This window comes from Malus sylvestris, chromosome 15 (assembly GCF_916048215.2).
Source record: "Malus sylvestris chromosome 15, drMalSylv7.2, whole genome shotgun sequence".
NCBI classification, from domain to species: Eukaryota; Viridiplantae; Streptophyta; class Magnoliopsida; order Rosales; family Rosaceae; genus Malus; species Malus sylvestris.
In genome coordinates, this window is record NC_062274.1 from 16,309,511 (window position 1) to 16,331,501 (window position 21,991).

At 38.7% G+C, this 21,991-nt stretch overlaps 3 protein-coding genes, 1 long non-coding RNA gene and 1 pseudogene across 4 annotated transcripts; 1 reads left to right on the forward strand and 4 right to left on the reverse strand.

The window, feature by feature from the left end:
* Positions 1-430: 430 nt before the first annotated feature.
* Positions 431-1,280, forward strand: LOC126605097 (uncharacterized). The gene is made up of 2 exons (XR_007616840.1): positions 431-533; positions 673-1,280. It is a non-coding gene; the product is annotated as an uncharacterized LOC126605097 (long non-coding RNA).
* Positions 1,281-2,125: 845 nt separating this feature from the next.
* LOC126605096 (WD-40 repeat-containing protein MSI4-like) lies at positions 2,126-7,737 on the reverse strand. The gene is made up of 15 exons (XM_050272449.1): positions 7,359-7,737; positions 7,054-7,117; positions 6,706-6,792; positions 6,563-6,625; positions 6,217-6,282; positions 6,030-6,104; positions 5,757-5,832; positions 5,239-5,452; positions 4,985-5,066; positions 4,494-4,567; positions 4,244-4,355; positions 4,058-4,132; positions 3,789-3,862; positions 2,964-3,063; positions 2,126-2,563 (listed from the first exon to the last, which is right to left on the reverse strand). The coding sequence occupies exons 1-15, from the start codon at positions 7,589-7,591 to the stop codon at positions 2,462-2,464; spliced, it is 1,497 nt and encodes a 498-aa protein (XP_050128406.1). The 5' UTR covers positions 7,592-7,737; the 3' UTR covers positions 2,126-2,461.
* A 776-nt stretch (positions 7,738-8,513) lies between these two features.
* Positions 8,514-10,855, reverse strand: LOC126605098 (cytochrome P450 736A117-like; annotated as a pseudogene).
* Positions 10,856-11,001: 146 nt separating this feature from the next.
* LOC126605099 (uncharacterized) lies at positions 11,002-12,533 on the reverse strand. Its single transcript, XM_050272451.1, has 4 exons — positions 12,377-12,533; positions 12,176-12,276; positions 11,272-11,350; positions 11,002-11,169 (listed from the first exon to the last, which is right to left on the reverse strand). The coding sequence occupies exons 1-4, from the start codon at positions 12,377-12,379 to the stop codon at positions 11,122-11,124; spliced, it is 231 nt and encodes a 76-aa protein (XP_050128408.1). The 5' UTR covers positions 12,380-12,533; the 3' UTR covers positions 11,002-11,121.
* Positions 12,534-13,388: 855 nt separating this feature from the next.
* Positions 13,389-20,723, reverse strand: LOC126605100 (receptor-like serine/threonine-protein kinase ALE2). Its single transcript, XM_050272452.1, has 16 exons — positions 20,191-20,723; positions 19,421-19,546; positions 18,524-19,345; positions 18,302-18,439; positions 18,125-18,214; positions 17,928-18,017; positions 17,434-17,553; positions 17,243-17,344; positions 16,756-16,827; positions 16,556-16,657; positions 16,346-16,441; positions 15,859-16,230; positions 15,488-15,778; positions 14,963-15,352; positions 14,611-14,854; positions 13,389-14,515 (listed from the first exon to the last, which is right to left on the reverse strand). The coding sequence occupies exons 1-16, from the start codon at positions 20,261-20,263 to the stop codon at positions 13,825-13,827; spliced, it is 3,819 nt and encodes a 1,272-aa protein (XP_050128409.1). The 5' UTR covers positions 20,264-20,723; the 3' UTR covers positions 13,389-13,824.
* Positions 20,724-21,991: the final 1,268 nt, after the last annotated feature.

The window sequence follows — 21,991 nt, forward strand, 5'->3', positions numbered from 1 at the left end:
CCGATATTTCCATCGATATTTCCGTGTTTTCGGACTACCGATATTTCCGATATTACCGATATTTTCTTCCTTGAGAACCAAGTTGGAGGAGAATGATCTGTTAAGACTTAAAGTTATTAAAGATTTGAAATTGCGTTTACCTTATTACTTGTCACGAAAAAAGTTTTATTCTCATGTATCACATACTTATTTCTATACAGTATTTAATTATTAATTCTCGATTCATACATCTAATGTGGTTTCATATAACATTCTCTAAGAGCATCTCTAAAGGAGATGTCAAATTTTAAACATAAAATTTGAATATAGCAACCTATGTAGCATTTTGACATCTTTCAAAATTTTACTCTTCACCCGATATGTGAAATTAAATATTATTTTATTACACTATTTTATTTTCTTTTTATTTTATTAAACTATTATTTTCTAGGTTTGGAATGAAGACTCCAGTCCAGAGTTCCCAACCCACCCCCACTCCTACGCGTAGAGAAAGAAAGAGAGCTCTCATTTCATTCCAGAGACAAACGAAAGAGGTAAGCAGGCACGCAACGTATTCTTTAAATTTCCATCCAATTTTAAGTTTTAACCAAATATCGGATTCTTTTCCATTCATCATGTTATCTGGTCTGATCGATTCCCCTTTTTAAATTATGGAATATTGACTTTATATAGGGTTTTTGGAAATTAAGGTTACAGCCCTTGAACGGTTTCAAGAATTTTTATTTGAGGTATCCTTCAAGTATCCTCCTTTCATTTTTCTTTGTTCAGTTTGGTTGTCAAGAAAATTAAAGCGCCGCCGCCTCTTTCTTCATCTGGCCTTTCTTCGACTCCTTGACGAAAAACTCCACCAGCTTCCTGCCATCCGGCTCAATCAACCCGTTTGAAATTCGAAGCCTTTGGCGGGTCCTGGGCTTGGACCCGAGATGGGTTGAGACCTTGAGGACGAGGGCAAAATGGGCAGATGATGGCTTGGGGAAAAAGTGAGAGGGGTGGGGGGTGTTGACGGAAAAGGTGGCCATGGACGCCATTGAAGGAGGTGAGAGAGGAGAGTTGCCGATCTGATAAAAAAATTAATTAAAAAATGTCTGACGGTGCTGTTAAATTTGACAACAAAGGGGAGAGCTGCCATTCATGCCACATCAGATTTGGCTTCTTGGTTGGAAAGCATTGCAGCTGTCTTTTTTTACTGTTATTGCTGATTTGAACATTTTGACATCTCCCTTAGACCATCTCTAATGGTGGCTTATAACCTAAATTTTCCCCCTTTTTTCCCCTCCAAATCCACTCCAACTCAAAACCTAAACCAAACCTAAAACCTAAAACTTAAAATGAAGGTAAATATAGGTCACAAATTTAGCCCACAAAAGCTGCTGGGACCCACGGATGAGAGTGAAAAGTGGGCCTTGTCCTGTAGCCAACGGCTACTTTTCTTCATCGGGTGGTGGTGGTAATTGGACCGTTGGTGGTTAATCCAACGGTCCACATTCAATTTTTTTTTGTTTTATATTTATATATTTATTGAATCAAACGGCTTAAATAGAATATAATCAAATCTAACGGTAAAAAAAAAAAGATCTAACAGTTCAAATTTAAATCCAATGGCTAGAATAATCTTAAAATTTATCAGAATTTAAATATTTTTTCCAACGGCTAGAATAATTTTTTTTTTTTAAAGTTTATGTGGTTTATCATGATTTTCATGTATTGATTTAGTGATTTTTCAAAATTTATCGGAATTTAAATATTTTTAGGTTAAAATGTTCAAAAAATTAATTTAGGATAGTCTACATAATTTTTTTTTTTAAAAAAAAGTTAATTTAAAAAAATTAGCCTTAATTCATTTTTTGATAATCTGGGACTAAAATTTTAGGCTAAAATGGTTGGAGTAGAAAAACTGTTTCTAGACTAAAACCTAAATTTTCTGGGCTAAATATTTTTAGGTTTTAGGTCAGGATTGGATATGATCTTAGAGATGCTCTGACATTTCATTTTAAATTTTCATGTTTTTGAGCAAATTTTCATAATTTTCGTAAAAAACAATCAATATCGATATATCCATTAATATTTTTCACAAATTTGTATATTGATATTTTCACCAGTACCAATATTTTAAACACAACCCAAATTCTTACGAAACGTTTGTCCTATAATTTAAATGTTATGCCGTCAGACAATGGAGTCTTTAAATGTTATGTCTCGGTTCAATTGAAAATTTCTAATCCCAAGTGCTACTCCAACACCCGACGCCATACATGACAAAACCTTGGTTTAGGCATGAATGAAATTTCTCCTCGCATCCTCATAGGCAACAATATCCAATAAGCAAATATCTATAGCTTAACAGCCGAGACCTAGATAAACATCCTACCTCTCTAACATAACACCTTAGGTTGTTCGTTCAGTAAGTTCTACTACGGAACCTTTTCTCCGGAACCTGTCAAGCGTATTGACACGCAACTCCTCAAGGCTTTGAAGAACAGGAAACAACATGGGACTTGAACTTCTCAAGCTCTGCCAGAACCTCCTCTTCGGGCCTGTAGATCAGATCACTCATTCTCCATATCTGCACACGGTTATTTGATTCAGAAATCAGTTTCCGTTACCAAATCGAGGCTACTTTCTTCTACAATATAAAATGGTTTCAGAAGAAAGTTAACATGTGAGATGATGGAGGGAGGGCATAAGGGTAAAACACATCATCGGTACACCATGGGTTTCAAGCTCTCAACTTTTTAAAGGAAATTAGCTTCCTAAATAATTTTCTCCATCACTACAATGCGAGGTTGACAGCACAATTATTCATCATGTGAAAACTCTCCACGATATTAAAATAACCACATTCTTCCTTTATCGTATGTAATGCATAATATTCATGTCTTATGGTTTCTCATTCGAAAAAATGAAACACTTCCAACGAGGAAAAAAAAGAATCGAAATAAAAATACAAACACACATCCCGATACCTGCAATGTGCCCCCTCCGCCAGTACTTTCACAGTCATCAGACACACTGACAACAGTCCACGGATCAGATGCATTCCAATGGAAATCAACAACTTTGTCCCTGTATACAAATATAAAGTAAAGCAAACCATGAGAGAGAGAAAACTATAAAAGGTCGTACCCAGTGCACAAGGCTCCCGCTTTACGCAGGGTCTGGGAGAGGTGAATGTCGGCTAGCCTTACCCCCATTTATGGAGAGGCTGCTCCCAAGTGAATCAAATGAACAAAAGTGCTCAACAAGTGAATCAAATGATAACAGTCATGGATCATGTTTTGGATACAGAAACTAAGATCATTCAGGTAATTTTACCAGGTAATTTTAAACATGTTGTAGATATACATTCAAAGATCAATCTGAGCCAAACAATAAAAGATCTAAAAGACTCTAAGCAATAAGGGACTTTGATAGATAAAGGCTCTAAACCACAACGTCCAGTGTAAAACTTCCGACAAATATCTGGTGCAAAGATCAAGCTTGAGTGTCCAGTGAACATTGGTTACATTGATACAAAAAGCATCATGTTTTTCATCGTGTACAGTCTACTGACCACATGGACATAAAGATGAAGCATATATAGTGGCATGGGCACAATTCTAGACTCTGGCATGATGCCCATATAACAGACACCAGGTAAGATAGAAACCCAAGTGAGATGCCAAAAATTTACGAAAAACCAGAAACTTGAACATCAAGGGTGAAAAGATCCTCTACCAGACATCAAAAGTCTGAAAATGTTTCGTAAAGTATATTTTAAAATAATTTTAGTAAAAGAGATAGCCTCGAACCTGTGCCCAGCATGCTGGAAAAACAGACCAGGTGGTGAAGTTGGGCCTTTTGGAGTTCGCTCCTTCTTACTGACCTGCAGTGTATTATGTCTTCGTAAGTTATCACAACTTCCATCTGATTGAAGTTACAGGAAGAGGAATAGAAAATCCAAAACTCCCAATTATTTGGAAACACTTTCTTCATTATGCCAAAAATAATTAAACAGAAAGATTCAAAATTACTAGATTAACATAAACTAAACCACGGTACATTATGAAGGTCACCATACCTTCTCATAATCCCAAATGTTTAAAAGACCATCCTCTGCAGAACTTCCAAAGACAGACGATTTGTCTGGACACCACTGAAAATATAAAAATAACTTGGTAAAAACAACAGACACACATGCAGTTCTTGAAACAGATGTACTAAATTTCTAGAAATTAGCATCACAAAAAAGGAGTATAATTATTACCTGAACACAAAGAACAGCTGCTTTATGACCCTCAAATTTATATATAGGTGCCCCAACTCCTTCAGAAGTGAGATTCCGGCGATCAAACAAGCGAACAGAATTATCTGCTGACCTGTATAGAAATCATCACCACATAGGTGTATTAACTAGTGTTGTACCTTCTCATCCGTCCAAACAATAAATCATAATTAACAAAACTAGTAGATTAGAAAAGCAGCAAAACTGAGAAAGACGTAGCATTAGCACATACCCTGTTAAAATAAGGTTATCATTAAGGGGATTCCAATCAACACAGTGAACATCAGCATCATGAGCTTTTTCAACCTGCTAATAAAAAACAAGAATACGCACACGTACTATAAGTAAAAGCAAAAATTCGGGTGAAGGGAATAGGGATCTTCCAAAATTAATGAGGGGAGAAATTCAGCTAGGTCAATGTGAATGGATCAAGAGGGACAAGTTGTACATTTTGAAATATAGAGCCACAGGTTAAGGTTAATTATAGCAAACAACATAAACATAACTCAATTTTAGGTTTAAACACCCTCAACATACTCCTATATGCATGTTAGTATTGATGATCAAACAGGACTCTTCAAACAGAAAAATGGTTACATCAAAGATAGATGCTGCATACTGCACAACTCAGCCAAATTCCACATGCATATCAGTTTATTCACCATACTCCATTGCCAAAGCCATATAGAAAACAAAGGAAAGACAAAAGAATGGACGCTTGACCTTTACAGCAGGGCTAGAGCCAACACGCGCATCCCATAATATGAGGCAGGAATCGTCGCCAACACTACAGAACTCCTGTGAACTTCAGTAGAGATGTAATATCGTAAGAAATAAAGGCCATTCCATAAGTATAGAAACTGTAACTATTATGGTGTAAGATGAATGAGGGTTCCATGTCTTTAACAGTTCAATCAAATCGATGGCAAGTAAATGAAAATTTTAAGAGGCTTGCTGAATAAGAAAGCATAAGCTACCTTGAAGGGCAAAATGCTACATCTTCAACTGTGTCCTCATGCCCATAGTAGATTCCCCGAGGTGCAACAGTAGGGCCATCAGTAGCTTTATCATTACCATCCCCAGACTTTGAGTTTTTAATGATTGATCCTGGAGACTTGGTTGCAGCTGGATCAGTGGTAGAGGCTGCTATATGGTCCTGAATACTCCACAAAACCACTGTTTTGTCCTTCCCTGCAAAAATATTATTTTCAGTAAAGAAACCAAAAGGCCTTCATAACATACGAAATCTAATTTCTTCTAAGCCCACTAACAATAAGAAAGGCATTAGTGCTTTGAGCGCTTGAAATCAATCACAAATTAAAAACAAAATAGGAAGTTTCAAAGTAAAATTACTATGCCACAGAACAAATATAGGAAACTTTAAAACAAAAAGGGTAAACTATAGCAAAAAAGAACCTAGATGCATTAGGCAAAGTTAAATTATATAACAGCATCACTGGTATTCAAACACAACTAGAAGCAAAAAATTTCCCACCTCCAGAGAGCACGTAGGGCTCAGTTGGACACAATGCAAGAGCAAATTCAGCATTATCTTGATGTCCAGTCAAAATCTGAAAGGGGCAAAATAATCAAACAAATTCTATCTTTCAATTGAACAGAATTGAACAGAGATAGTAGTAAGCAAAGGTCAAAGACAGATGTCATTTCTGTGACTCCTTATCCCACAAGTCTTGAAAGGGTCCAATATTGAAAATTTCTCAAGGGCAACTGAGAAATTCATGAAAAGAGACGTGGAAAAAACAGTTACCAAATCTGGACGCGAGGTTGTAGCTCCAAGGACAGCATGACGGTTAGGTTGAGCTTCAACATCCCAAATTAGAACCTAAATTTGGCAAAATCTCCAAGTAACTACAACTTCAAAAATAAACAAAAGACATAGAAAACAAAGGAAACATGACCATTTAGTCCAACTTGATAAAACAACAAACACTTACATCAGGACTGTCGGTATGTGTGGCCACTATCTTAGTGTTCTGTGGAAGTTCTCTGATTCTGTTTACCTGTCAAAATATATGAAAAGATTAAAAAGAAGCAGCGTAAATGTTAACAATATCACCAGCTTATGCAAAAAGACGCATTCTAAAGAGTCTACAAGGGAAAGAATAGAAGCTTAAATGTTAACAATGTTTTTCCCTCGTTTTGAATATCAAATGATGTAGTCTTTTGCTCATTCACACCAGTTTGAAACATTTCCCATTAAATTCAAACCCCAAAAAAGTGTAGTGCATTGTCTCATTTTTCATTTTGTATAAACAGACTTAACAGGTGCATCAGTCATACCTCTCCAGGATGTATGATGGTCTTGTACTTCTTCACAAATGGTGAGCGGGCTTCCTCATTGAACTGAAAGATGAAGAATTCAATAATGAGATCAACAGAAAGAGTTAACCTTCATTCAAAAAGTCAAAATCAATCACGCATACCTGAGATATATGCTCTGCAGCGGCAACTCTCGGCTTGACAACCTCACAGTTTGCAATAACCAGAGTATTTGGAACACTGCCATCAGTCTGTCAACAAAACACAAATCAGATAATTTTTTAACAGAACATAAAACCATATTAACGTTTTAAGAAATCTCGTGTTTCAGCACAAGATATCAACTATAACCGTTTCAAGTATGATTTCTAAGTTGTAAACCGAATCAAGCTCGCATTTTCTTCTTCAAATTACAAATATTTAAATGTATTTCGTATGCTGAATTATTTCTCGGGTGAGTAGTGATATTCCCAATTAACTGCAGGAAATCAAATTGAGATGAGCAAACTTGCCTGCTCGGAAAGGTAGAGACGCTGGCGATTCTTGTAAGTAGCTTGCTCGAGCTGAGGTCCCCACCTGCCCAAAATACAAGCAGATTGACAATGCTAATTAAAAACAATGCAGACTTTAAATCTCCAGTGGCCTCAGAAACCCTAAAACCAGAAAAATCAGACACAGAGACACCAAAACCGTAAAAACAATGCAAAAACCAGCGAGAAATGAGGCTGGATAAAACCCCTAGAAAACCCTAAAACCCCAAAAATGGGGGTATAGTAAAAGTTAGAGAGAGAAAAGTTGAGAGAGAGGGAGAGAGTACCGGCAAGAGAGGGAGGGCCAGACGAGATTGTGGTTGGCGAGCCAGTCGTAGAGGATCGGGACGAGGGACTTCCACTGAGTGTACTTGTCGTCGACGGTGGCGTTCTGCTGCGACTTCTTCAGCTTGGCTTGCTGTTGGTGGTCGTCTTTCTTCTCTTCCTTGGGCTTGGGCTTCCGGCCCCGAGTCTCCTTCTTCTTCACCGGTCCAGCTTGCTGCTGCGACTGAGCGTCCATGGCTGCCCCGCCGAGTGTTTGGTGCGAGACTCCGACTTCAAAACCCTTGATTTTAATTCGTCTCCCTCTCCTCACTCGGTCGCTTTCACTCTCTCACGCTCTCTGTGCCTGCGTCCGTGACTCTGTCTGTTAATTGGGCTACACTACGGTAGTCCACTCCACTAGCGTGGACGATACACAAGCGTCCCACTTGTTAAAATCTTATTTAACTCAGTTGGCCATTATTCGGCATAGAGACTTCGTTACTAACGTTCTGTCTCAATCATACGATGTTACATGTAAGTTTCTTTTTACATGATTTTGTATCACTGACATGAAAGACCAAGTTGATATTACATAAATCTTGTGAGGCCGAGGTTGGTATGAGTTCAAAATTGAGCTTTTTAAATCGTTTGATATGATGGTTTCATTTCATTTGAAATACTAAATCTTTTAAAGTTTTATTGTTTACCTGATATGTCAAATTAAATTATTATTTTATTATATTATAAAATAAATGATTAAATTAATAAAAACTTAATAAAAGGCATTTAATAATTATAAAATTCGGACCGTTCATCATTTCTTTTTAACAAGAGGGAACCGTTCACTTACCTCGATTGAACAAAAGGGAAACGGGTCAACAACAACATTAATTGCAATGATGATTAAACCAATAAAAAACATTAATAATTAATTTTGGAGTTGCTGTCAAATTTGGCAGCAACTCTCTTGCTGCCAATCCATGTCATCGCCACATAGGATTTGACATTTCGGTTGGAGAACATTAGTGTGGTCTTTTTTACTGTTATATCTTATGTCGATATTTTGACATCTTCTTTGGAGATGCTCTGAGTTTTCATATGTCAAATTAACATATGAAAAAAGATCATGTCAAATAATTTTTAATTATTTTATTATGTGAATCACATTAATGCACCAATTATAGATCTTGAAAATTTATTTTAATTGATTTCTTTTTAAAATAAGTCATACAAATATCATTTATAACAAAAAAATATATCGGTTGGAAAAAAAGAAAATCTGACATTGCCACATCAACCATCAAATTAACATTTGACATTTATCTTTGACATCTCCTTTGGAGATGCTCTAATTAACCTTCCAAAAGGAAGGTAAAAACAAAGACATCCTAGAAAGACCTCAACTTGGGCACAGCGAGAAGAGGAATTTCTCTATGGATGGCAATACCATTACACTCTCTCTTGTCTAAGTCCTCAATTCTTGCTCCACAAGGCACCTCCCAATCAAACTTGTGCACAAGATTTGCCAACGCAAGCTCAATAGTTGCCATGGCAAACAAGATTCCAGGGCAGCCCCTCCTCCCCGGCTCCAAACGGCAATAACTCGAAGTCGTGCCCTTTGAAATCCGCGGCAGAATTCACAAACCTTTCCGGCTTAAACTCCTCAGGATATTCCCACAGCGCAGGGTCCCTTGCGATTGTCCATGCATTGATGAAGACCATGGCTCTTGCTGCAATGTCAGTCCTTCACTTAAACATCTTCCACTGATTTGGGGAGTCAGTAATGGGATCGGAGGATGTAAGCGAAGCGTCTCTTTGATCACGGCTTTTAGGTAGTGCATTTTCTCTAAGTCACTTTCTGCTATGTCTTGTTTGCCATTGGCAATTCCTGCAATCTCGTTTTGCAATTTTTTCAGCACTCTAGGGTGCCTTAGGAATCGGGTCATTGCCCACTCTGGAACTGTGTATGTTGTATCAGTTCCACCTGCAAACATGTCCTACAACAAACCAAGAAAGATAAGCTTTGATCAATGGTGCAGTGCAGCAGACACTCTAAATTGTCTAATATAACAAATTATTGAAATCTTTCGTCCGCTTTTAATGCACAAATAAAACTGGTTACAAACATCAATTAAAAAGTAAGTTGAGAGGAACACTAGACTGCGGTATAACGGCTTATTGTCTGTTTAGAGACTCCTACTTCTATTATTGATCAGAAGTTCATAATCGATTTATTTATGCATATTTTTCTATATTAAAATTGCAGTACCAAACTTAAGGAGAGATGCAAGGCTCGTAACAATGACATAAAAGCTGTGAGTTTTCATAAATCACCAATATCATACCACGAATCACAAAAAATTCTTAAACAATTAAGCTCTGGAGCTGTCATAAATGTAGGTTAGACCAGTTGACCAGGATAATGTGTTCAGCTGAGTTCAGATACCATGCCAGTAGAGAAGAAAACACTTACCAAGATGGTACCTTTGATGCTAGCTATCTCTATGAACTGAAGAACCACCAACGTTGCTATGCTCTTGAACTTCCAGCAGGATATCCACAATGTCCTTTCTATCTTCACCTTCATCCACACATGCTGAGCTCTTCTCTTTCGTCTTTGAAATTTCGACATGTTCTTCAACTACAACATCCAGAAATTCATCAAACTCTTTAGCAACTTTCTCCACTTTTGCATCCAATCCATTGATGTGATTAATCCAACCAAGCCATGGAATAAAATCCCCAACATTAAAAACGCCCAACAATTCAGTAAACTCCCCAAGCAACTCCTTAAAGCTCCTCCCACGTTCACTTCCCGCCACTATATTTTCTCCCGAAAGCCACCCTACAGACCACATCACTCGTAAGTGAAGTGAACATCTCGCTCAAATTCACCGGCAATGACAGCAAACTAGACTGCTTTACATGCTCAACCAGCAACCCCAGCTCTTCCTCCCTCACAAAGACTGAACCCTTTCGTGACTCAAGAGCTGGAGCGCACATATACTTCTCATTCGCCTCCAGTACTCGCTGTAAGGAGCCACAGAAACGTCTTTACCTTTATAAAGAAGTCTGTCAACAAATGCTAGCTTTGGTGCGTTGGAGAAGGTGGCGTCATTTGTTTTCATGATCTCGCGAGCTGCGTCGGAGGAAGAAACTACGAGCACCGGTCTGATGCTGAGGTGAAGCAGCAGGAGCTCGCCGTAGCAGTGAGCGAGTTGTTGTAGGGATCGGTGAGGGCCAAGTTGGTGGAGGTTGCCGAGTACGGGGAACTTCGGTGGTGAACGAGGTAGGGTTTTGTGGGTTGTTTTTGTTGTGCTGTATATCCATTTGACGAGGAACAAGAAGATGAAGAGAAGAGGAATTGGAAGCAATGGATTCAGCATGGCAACCTTGAAAATAACGAGAGGATTGTGGGGAAGTGGATTTCTGAATCCTGTGCTTTATTTTGTTTTCATGCAACTTTCAGATTGAAACGCGCATTACAAATTGGAGGGGTGTAACCGCTAGTTTGTCCATACCACGTTTCCGTGAGGAGTTTTATCACAAAGAGTCTCGGTATTAGTTAAAGTGAGATAATTTTATCTAAACTCTTATTTTTTCTTCCCTCTCGCCGATGTAGAATAACCAACAAAGCGTGAGGAGTTTAATCATGCTATAAACCAGTTTAACCAAACTTGTCCCATTTAAGAACCATAAGAGTACATTTAACAAACAATGTCAACAATATCATATCCTTAATGTAAATCACTGATTTTTGTTAACAAAATTTCATAATTTAAAACCTCAGACATAAACGCCCGATGCAAGCAGTACGTACAAGGTTCCGAAACCCTGAAAACCAAAGAGAACAGTTGGAACGTTTGAAAAAACACAACAATGAGCAATATAGTATTGTACCGGTAGATGAAGAGAGGATTCTGAATACAAACGCACCAAAAAGAACGAAGCCAATGTTCCTGTCGTAATTTCCTTCGCAAGACTGCGGTTTTTCCTGGAAATGGTCGCCGCATGGCTGCAACAAATTTATACTACTGTTATCAACTACTATATTCAGAAGACGGAAACAACAAAGGATGATAGCAAAGATGAAACATGAGGGTTTAAAAGTGCCGGAGGAGTATCATTCCCGGCTGCAGATTCATCAAAGAATTATACGAAACGGTTTCCAAACTGCACTAAGAATTATAAAAACCAAAGCTAAGTGTCTTGCGTGACGCCTTTACGAATCCAAACAAATAAATCTTTGTTCAAGTAGTTTTTTCCGTCCCCCAGGATTGGAAATCCTGTATTTAACATATCAATCCGATTGAGTCGTTGGGTTTCCTGACATATACCAACTCAAACATGCAAATGGTTGCTAAGCAATCTTTCAGGCTTTTGGATTCCTCTCATGCCTATTTTTAACCTGATTCTCTGATCTTTTTAGCCAATATGCTTATACGCAGATCATCGATTTGAAATCCCACTTTTGATACTCGATTCTGGTGATCTAAAGTAGTAGTTTTTATTGATTTGGGTCTTTCAGTTTTCATAACTTCTTGGTTTAGACTCCGATTCAAAGGTTAAATAATCAATTGTGACAAATGCATTCTTAGCATGCCCAACAAAAACACAATTTTCTGTTTGGCTGCTCAGAAAATTGCAAACAAACAAAATAAACCACACCAAGAATCTAAAATCCGCATTTCTAATTTTCTTTTCATCAATTTCCATATAATTTTGCAGGGAACCGAGATTTGCAAGCCCAAATTTTCTAAATTGACAACAAGATCTAAACGGAAAATTTTTAAAAAAAAATTAAGAAAAAAAGGATCTGGCAATGGTGGATCGGACTCACATGAAGAAGGAAGCCGTGAAGAGGAGGCCGAGGGAGACCATCACGACGGCGAGGGTCGGGTACCACGTGATCGGCACGGGACTGGTAATTGCCTTCGGAGCCTTGAGAAGGAAAACGGAAGAACAAAATCGAAAACGTGAGAAGCTAAAACAGAGAAGCAGAGAGGCAGAGAAAAGTGCTTTTGGAGTGCTTTTGGCTTACCATCGGAGCCGGCGAATTGGAAGTTCTCGAAAGCTTCGGTCTTTGATCTGTTCAGGTCGAAACAGAGAGTGCAGAGACTGGGGGCGGTGAGAGAGTACGGGAATGCTCTCTCAGTCTAATTGACCGAGGCGGGAATCCTCTAGGTGTTCGGCAGCAATCGTTACCGATTTTGGCGGGTTTTGGCTTAATCACAACCGTTGATCTCCAAACGCAGCGTTTGGAGTTCGTATTATATTCATCAATTTTTTATTTAACCTTGTTTTTATTGGATTTATTTAACATTTTTAAATGTTTGCTTCATTTCACTTAGTATCATTTTCACTTCACTCGTCAAAGACGAATTTAAACCACATTATTACTATCTTATTATGAGACTAGTCAATCTCCTTCTCCTAAAAGTTTATTTCATGACTAATGCATCTCTTTAACTCAATTTGGACAAGATTTACAAGTTGACCTTCGTTGGTGGACCTCGCACTTTTTCGATCTTATATGCGTTAGCGTATACTTGAAAAAAATGAAAAACCGGAATGATTCTAGTTTATATTCTTTGTGAGCAAACGTGTCATTAGTAGTTTTCTAATCAAATCCTAGGCTTCAAACGACGCCTTACCAAAAAAGAAAGGGAACTTTAACGAAAGGTCTTGGTAGTGTTTACTTTAACGAAAAACCATATTTTTACACTAAAAAGTCAATCCTGGTACTATTTACTTTACTCTTTATTTTGTTCTTATCGTTAAAACTCAAAGTTTTCAAGCTTTTTAATAAGCCTGATTTTGTGCATCAACACCACAGTTTAGTGCCCCTCTAGCGTCAGTGTCCGGAACATTTTGTTTCTTATTAAAAGTTTGTAACCGATTCTAATAGTACATATTGTCCAAAACTAATACGAATAACTTTGTTACTATACTATTTTTGGGGATACTTTTGATCATCTCATCAACCAATTTGACAGTAATGTGAAATCAAATTGCATTTTAAACTCACAATAAGATTTTATTGCTCTGGAAGAGAAGGGAACAGATGGATTAATTTCATGGCACAAAATGTTCTCTACATTGTTGGTAACAAAGAGCGTCCTTTTATGTGAATAATACACAAATATCACAGAATATTTACAAATTAAAAAAAAAAAATTGATTTCTAGCAGCCTTTGGTCCAAAACTTTTGATGCTTCAACTCTGACAATTCAGTAGGTCAATCACACTAAACCTACTTATATATACTTAAGCTCCAGTTACCGTTTCGACGTTATTAAGGTTGATCCGAATTCGTACTTCCATCCATTCCAGTTCTACACATCTGCACAACTTTGCTCATGTCCGAGTTCCCATGCTCAGCAGACTTCTTGTGGTGATGGCGTTCTGCAAATGGGCGCTTCTTGCGTGGTGATCTGAGATTTAGGAATCAAGCAAGAAACCGAACATTGTAAACTTGTAAGTAGGCGTTCAATGGGGGGAGCCTTGAAATAATTTGAACATAAACCCATGTTCGCTCACACTGCCCCCGGATGATCTCAGTTTCTCCCATAACTGCTTACTCCTTCCTGTTCCCAAAGGACCTGAACTGGAGTGCCTCCTAAATGATTCGGTATCTAACCTCCCTGTGCCCATTGAGGTACCGAGCATCCTCGACAATGATGCTTCCCGCTCTGTCTCAAGGTCGGAATCATAGGTCAGCATGGAATATCGGTTTTGGAAAGTATCTGCCAACCGTCCCGAGGTAGTATTTGTGTCATCAGCCACATCAATGGACACATCGTCTCGGCTAGAACTCCTTGAACCTAATTCTTTCGCCTCATCAAATTCATTGCATACCAGTTTTAATGCCTGGACAACCTCGCCCATAAAAGGGCGGTGTGATACCTCAGGCTGTACACACATCGAAGCAATAGCTGCCACTTTGGCAATACTTTCAAATGGGACCTCGGATCCTAGATGTGGGTCTATGATAGCTTCCAACCCTTCCTTACATGTGAGAAGCGGCCGGGCCCATGCAACTAGGTTTTCTTCACCAGGTGGCTGTGACATGTCTACCGGTTTTCTTCCAGTTAAGAGTTCAAGAAGGACAACGCCATAGCTGTATACATCACTCTTGACAAGAAGATGCCCAGTCATTGCATATTCCGGAGCCACATACCTGAATATTATCATTTAGGAATTTAAAGATGTCAGAGACTGTCACCAATGAGACATAATCTGGACACTAAATACAGCAAGGAGGAAATTTCATACCCGAAAGTTCCCATGACCCGTGTTGATATGTGTCTGTTTTCCTCATCCATGGCAGTTCGCGCCAAACCAAAGTCGGACACTTTTGGTGTAAAATCATCTTCCAGCAAAATATTGCTGGCTTTGAAATCCCTGTGTATTACACGGGGGCTGGAATCCTCGTGTAGATATGCCAGCCCCCTAGCAGCACCAAGTGCTATTTTCATGCGTTGTACCCAATTAAGTGGAGCACTGTCCTTGTCAATTCCTGACAGCAAGAAAAATGGCCAGAAGCCCTATGTCAAAAAGAATCCTTCGACATTAAAAAATTCATTAAGATTAAGAACAGAACAATTATGAATAGAGCGGGGGGTACCATGCAAATGAGATTCCACACTGCCATTAGGAATGAGCTCATAAACCAAGGAGCGGCTATGCTCTTCTGTGCATATGCCAATCAACTTGACCAAGTTTCGATGATGGAGACGACTAAGCATTTCTACTTCAGCCAAAAACTCCCGACCACCCTGCTGATCATCTCTTTTTAGAACTTTGACGGCAATCTTGGTCCCATCTTCAAGAACACCACTATAAACACGCCCAAAGCCACCTTCCCCAAGTACTCTTGAATCGTCATAATTGTTAGTGGCTCTCTCAATGTCACTCGCACTGAAAGTATTAGCAGATCCTGTATATGGTGCAATGCTGGATGCGAATGATAACGACAAGGAACTGTGCCTACTTTCCATCATCGACCCAGCAGTACCTGCAAAACATACACGTTATCTATATTAGAAATGACAATGTACTATGAGCACTGTCCCAGAAGTACCTGACCTAATTCCATTAATTGACACAAAGAAAAGGCCTAATTCAATTAACTTTTTGGGATTCGTATTACCAGATGGTTTTTCAGAAGAAGGTAGCAAAGCCCGCGGAGTTGCTGCTGGTTGAGAAGCACGGTCTCTAGATTTGAACAGAAAAACCCAAGCAGCAGCAGAGCATAAAGCAACTGCTACAAAGGTAGACAAAGCAATAATAGCAATTACCCCACCACTAAGCCCATTTTTATTCTTCCTCTTGTGCACGTAAATCCCGAAGGGCTTCATTGTCCTTCCATTATTGTCATTACCAGGATATGGCCCCGCATTCATTGCATCAGCATCCGAAGAAGGTGGAGATGGGGGTAAACCTATACTTATGTAGTTTGTAAGGATAAGCATTATTGATACAAATGCTTGAGTATGCATGTGCATATGTCTAATTACATACCTGGATACCGCACATAGAGTACTTCATAGTCGCCAAAATACGATGCTTTTATAACAACTTGTTTATGCCAAAATCTCTGGGAATTCAAAAAAGCTGTGGTGTTATCAAACTTTTCCCCAAGGGGAACCAAGTCAATGAGGGCAACTGTCTTGTCTGGTTGCTGGGTAGCTGCATTGGCTCCAATAATGCGGACCTGACTTTGTTGCATAAAAACCCCGACAGCAATTTCCTGGGCTAGCTCTGAAACCAAGGGGAAGAACGTATACAGTGCAACACTAAGTCGCAGTCCAACTTGCAGAGGCAAGACACAGCCACAAGGTGACCCAGGAGGGGTGTTTGTATATGGATTGGTGCAAATAGTTGATGAACAATCTGAAAAAAGGAAGAACCTTTGTATTACATTTTAGTATGAAAACTGAAGAAGAATGTCGTAGGATCAATAAAGAGAGCAGGAACACCAGTTAAAGAAAATTGCTAGCTTATATACCTTGATTGGGAGGTGGCGGTGGGAATACTAGTGGCAGCGGTGGTGGCGCTTTTGGGCTCTTTGCCAAAGACCCAGATGGAGAAATCTTAGGGTGCACTTGTGATTCCAACCATGTAATTATTAGGTAACGTATTCAGTAGACAATAAGATAAATCAGTAAGTTCAGAAATAAAATCATTACAGAGAACCAGAGGCAAGATCATTTCTTACATTTGGTTTCGTGAGTAGAGCCTTCTAAAGATGGAGAAGGAGCAGGCGAAACATGGGTCACTGACGGAGCTTCAGGTAAATGGGATGGAGGAACCGAAGACGCTGACATGTAGAAATTGTGTTAGTGTTGAAAACCAAAGTTTGGTCCATTTCTCAGGTGAGGGATGGAATAAAACACCAAAATTTCAATGCTTTGATACCTGGATTTAGGGGTGGAGGAGCATAGTGTCTTTGCCTGCCTGTTCGAAATGATACCGGTGGCATCACTGGACCTGCATTAAGTATTCAAATGATAATTTAATAATGTCCAAGAAGATGATAAGCCACGGTATAATAATTTTTTTCTAGTGTGATTTAGGCGCATGTAATTCAGGTGAAACATGAAACCTTGATGTTCTGAACTCGGATGAGAAACCAGATATGATGGCCCTTGAGCCAGACTCTTTTTTTTCAACCTAAAATGATGATACTTATGGAATGTTGAAGGTGAAGATGAAGGAGATTGTTGCCCCTTATCAAAAGAAGGTTCAGGGGATGAAATAGATGGTGCAGGAGCAAGTTTATAATGTCTCACGGGTTTGTGGACAGAAGGAGCTAAAACAGAAAACAGAACCTAGACTTATATACTTGACAACACAAACTTTCAAGTAGCAAATAATATGAAGCATAGCTTTTTGTTCTTTATACCTTCGGCTGGAGTATGGACCTTGGGCAGTGACGGCCTGGGAGATTCATATGCTGGTCCAACCGGGGGACGAGATGATACCACAGGTTTGTGGACAGATGGAGCTATAGCAGAAAACAATATGTAGAACCAAAACTTTGACAATACAAACTTTCAAGCACAGAAAAATATGAAATATGCAGTTTTTCTATACCTTCAGCTGGGGTGCGGTCCACAGGTAGTGATGGCTTGGGAGCTTCATATGGTGGTGCAACAACTGGAAAACGACCCCTTTTCCCTTTGATGCTGGGTGGAGTAGATGATACAGGAGGATCTGCAAACTCATATTAGGGTCAGTCAATTATTACAATGGTTAGAATATAATTGTTGTTGACTGCTTCAGCAGCATCACAATTGAAGACCAATATAACACTGATTTTCTGTAACCTCATATTGGGGCCAGTGAATAAACAAATTTTTAGTTATTCAGAAGATAACAATGATCAAACGTGCTCAGGTGGCACATTGTCACAAACAGTCAAAACATGAATAATGCTATTGAAATTAAGTTTGGATACGGAAGACTAAAGGTTCAACGTTAACTGCTAAAAAAACCATGATTCAATGAGGTATGGAACTGATTCAAATAGGTATCACAGTGCGAAAATTAAAACTAAAGTTGTATATCATGCTCTTTTAAAGTAGTACCAGGAAAAGTGGATGGTGATTCTCCAGGTGTAACTGGGTGAACGGATGGCGGGTTTTGTCGCAAATTGCTAGTTGGTGATGCAACTGGTGCTGCATTTTCAGAGAAGAACAAATCGGTCATTCTCACTAGTTCCTAAATTGTAAAATTTAAATGTGATTGTTTCAGGAGAAAAATGGGGGTGGGGTGGAAGGTGCACCAGGTAATATAGGTGGAGGTACATTCAGTGTGATCGGATGGACTATAGGTGGATTTGGTCCCAATGTCCTTGGCAGGGATGAAATAGGTGCTGTATTTTGAAAACATAAATAAACTAATTACTGCTTACAACCAGCACCTGAGAACTAGTAATGTCATTGCAAAATGCAACATCTACCTGGAGCAATTGGCTGTGGTATGGGAACCTTATTGTTTGGCACATGTCTTTGATGAGCAAATGGCGAAGTTTCTGGTGTACTTGCATGGATGGCCGGTGAAATTTGAGGCAAATTCCTCAGAGGTGTTTCAACAGGGACTGGAGAATATCATACAAAAAATATCTGGTTGGAACCAATTTAACAGAAATCCATCACAGAAATAGCTCTGCTGGTCTATATACCTGGAGCAATTGGCACTGAGCTAGGACTCTTATTGATCGCTGGCTTTGTTTGAGGAACAGTCGGTGGCGTAGACGGTACATGACCTTCAACACTTGGTGGTGGTGGGGCATTAGTTGGTGGCGTAGATGGTACCTGATCTTTAACACTTGGTGGTGGAGGAGCATTATTTGGTGGTGCAGAGGGCACATGAACTCCAATACTTAATGGTGGAGGAGCATTATTTGGTGGCGTAGGCCATACATGGCCTTCAGCACTTGGTGGTGGAGGAGCATTATTTGGTGGTGTAGATGGTACATGACCTTTAACACTTGGTGGTGGAGGAGCATCATTTGGTGGTGCAGACGGCACCTGAACTTCAATGCTTAGTGGTGGAGGAGCATTATTTGGTGGCATAGGCTGTACATGACCTTCAACACTCGGTGGTGGAGGAGCATTAGTTGGTGGCATAGACGGTACATGACCTTCAACACTTGGAGGAGGAGGAGCATTATTTGGTAGCATAGGCGGTGCATGATCTTCAACACTTGGTGGTGGAGGAGAATTAGTTGGTGGCATAGATGGTGCATGACCTTCAACACTTGGTGGTGAGGGAGCATTATTGGGTAGGGCAGACGGTGTATGAACTTCAATACTTAGTGGTGGTGGAGCATTATTTGGTGTCATAGGTGGTACTTGACCTCCAACAGTTGGTGATGGAGGGGCATTATTTGGTAGCGCGGACGGTACATGAACTTCAATGCTTAGTGGTGGAGGAGCATTATTTGGAGGCAGTGGGGTGGACATAAGAGGTGGCATTGTGGGTGACGGGTGCAAATTGGACCCTGCGATATCAAAATTATAAGCTTAATCAGATGATCATAACTTCTAATCTATAACAGCAGAGTTAAGGGACTTACCATTTGGCTGTAAACCGGGGATTGGTACATTACTTGTGAATGGCTTTCTGTCGGGAAAAGGAGGGGGAGCTGTTTCAACAGGAGGATTCATAGAGAGAGGTTCTGGTGATGGTGATATATTTAACCCTGAGAAGGTAAACGCTGGTGCTCGTAAGAAAACTAAAGCAAGCTATGAAAGCCTGATATCTTCAAAGCCCTATTATATTATCCATTCTTATTATCGAAAAGATTAAACTTTACAGGTACAGTATGATTTAGACTTAAAACAGCATTTCATCAGATGAAACACATGGTAAGGAATTTCCCAGATCAAGATGAAATCGGAACTAGGATTTGCAAAACCACCAAACTTCTCAGGACATTGTCATTTAAAAAACAGAGCATTACAATTTCTGGCCATCAGCATGCACTAGGTGACCCTCTAGCTGTGAGCTCTGGTCATAAAATTACACTCGGGCAGCATGCAGAAGACAATTCAACAAGACGAGAACATGTTCATGTCGAAGAACATGCCAAAATTAGATTCATTGAATCACTTTCCTAACATACTTCATATATCCATTAAAACACAAATGTGATTGCAGAATTTGATCACAAACACTACGGGCACGAAACAATTCAGACACTCAGATCACTGCAATGTCACTAAATCACTAAATCTTCGAAAACATATCAAAATTAACAACTTAATCCAACAGTTCTAAATTCCTAACAATGTTTATGCGAAACATTAACACTTCAACAGAGATTTGCAAGGATTAAAAGTGTACCTGCAGATCCTTGGAGAGCAAAAGCAAAGCCAATGACACAGAGATTCACCAGCTGGAGAATGGCTGGCATCATCACCAAATCTCAAAAATCTCCACACCCAAAGAACTCCTCCGGAGTAAGAAGTAATTAGAGAGCAATAAAATAATAACAATCACAATAATTAAATGAATAAAATAATCACCGTATTAATGAGTTGTAACTTGAAGCAAAAATAAAAAGGGGGTGATTTTATTGGATTAAAAAATTCCCACAACCAGTGAGAGCAAAGCAAGGAGAAGGCAACCCAGAAAAGGGTTTGGTGAAAACAGATAGGAGAAGCAAAACTCTAGCTTTCTGAGAACAAAAGCTCTGGAATTTGCAGAGCTTTGAGAGGTCCATGAAAGATAGGAACTTTTCAACAGACATGAGGTGCAAAACCCAACTGGAAAATTTGGAAATTAACTAGAAAAACAAATATTTTATTACTTATATACACATACACAGAAAACTTACAGTGCCAAAGTAACAGATTTTGTGAGAGGAGAGAAGGAGAGAGAGAGAGAGAGAGAAGGAAAGGTCTATTTGAGTGGGGTAGAGAGAGAGAGAAAGAGAGAGATTCTTGTTGATTTCTAGAGAGAGAGATTCTTGGTTAATATTTTAGTGGGGAAGGGATTACGTTAAAAGGACAAAACTTTTGTTTGGGGTTGAAATTCTTCTTGTTTTTAATGGGATTTTACTTGACTTTCATTTTCTTCTTTGGTTTGAAAATTTTCCTGTTGGACATGGTAATAGTAAATTTTGGAGAAAAATTTACGTGTACTTGGCTGTATTTTTACTTTTGTATATAACATAAGCATAATTAAATTTGTTTTTTTTTTGTGCTTATTTATAATTTCGTGTGGTAATAGTATTAAACATAAATAATCATACACCTAGTTACACTCGAGATTTAATAGAAGATAACCTTTTGGATGTGAGGTGTCAAGATCAGGGTTTGACACATCACCCTCCCTATATGATTTGGATGTTTTCAATTTCAAAAACCTTATTTTAATACAAGATAAAAGACTATCTATATTATTTTCTACAAGTGTGTGGTTTAGCAATCAGCATCCTCATAAGATAAAAAGTAATTTTCTTTTTGGTTGAAAAATAGAAATATATGATAAGTTTCGGAAACGTAGAATATTTTGATGGATTGAAGTAGAAGCCTTTCTTCTTTTTTCTTTTTTTCTTTTTCCTTGGTGGGCTACAAAGTAAAAAAAAAAACAAAGTCAATTACTTTTTATTAGTTGCATATATAATCGGACACTAATAATATAGTTTATGGGACAAGGATTGTTTGTCCTTCCACTTTCGGTGGGACAAGAATTGTCTGCCCTCTAATGTCCTCATGTTTTGTGTGGTCACGATTAAATCACGTCAACATTTTATATTATTTTTTATAGAGATAATAAGACAAAAATGAATAGTAACCGTAACCACACAAACAGAAGGGTACGGAAAGACACCGGAAGTGTGAGGGCAGACAATCCTTGTTCTAGTTTATGAGTGCGACTATCACACAGAAAATTCTTTCCCAACATTAGATTCATAATACAAAATTTCACCGAATGCAATTCTTGAATTAAGAAAATGAAAAAAATATATTACAATAAACGTGTTTTTTACTTGAATTTGTTAATGGACAGTGACAAGTAGTCAATATGAAATCAAATCTTCAGCACCCAAACTGTCCCCAGTCAACACTTTTAAGAAGGATATAAATGCCTTCTCACAAATAGCAGTATATGTTAGGAATGTATTGACAGAGATTAAATC

Coding starts and splice junctions, on each gene's coding strand:
- LOC126605096 (XM_050272449.1), bottom strand. CDS start 7,591: ATGGACGCTCAGTCGCAGCAGCAAGCTGGACCGGTGAAGAAGAAGGAG. Junction 7,118..7,358: donor TGGCCCTCCCTCTCTTGCCG/GTACTCTCTCCC, acceptor TATTTTGGGCAG/GTGGGGACCTCAGCTCGAGC. Junction 6,105..6,216: donor CACATACCGACAGTCCTGAT/GTAAGTGTTTGT, acceptor TGCCAAATTTAG/GTTCTAATTTGGGATGTTGA.
- LOC126605099 (XM_050272451.1), bottom strand. Junction 11,351..12,175: donor TTCACGGCTTCCTTCTTCAT/GTGAGTCCGATC, acceptor AATTTGTTGCAG/CCATGCGGCGACCATTTCCA. Junction 11,170..11,271: donor CATTGGCTTCGTTCTTTTTG/GTGCGTTTGTAT, acceptor TTTGGTTTTCAG/GGTTTCGGAACCTTGTACGT.
- LOC126605100 (XM_050272452.1), bottom strand. CDS start 20,263: ATGATGCCAGCCATTCTCCAGCTGGTGAATCTCTGTGTCATTGGCTTT. Junction 17,345..17,433: donor GGACCGCACCCCAGCTGAAG/GTATAGAAAAAC, acceptor TTTCTGCTATAG/CTCCATCTGTCCACAAACCT. Junction 16,442..16,555: donor CTCTACTCACGAAACCAAAT/GTAAGAAATGAT, acceptor TGGAATCACAAG/TGCACCCTAAGATTTCTCCA.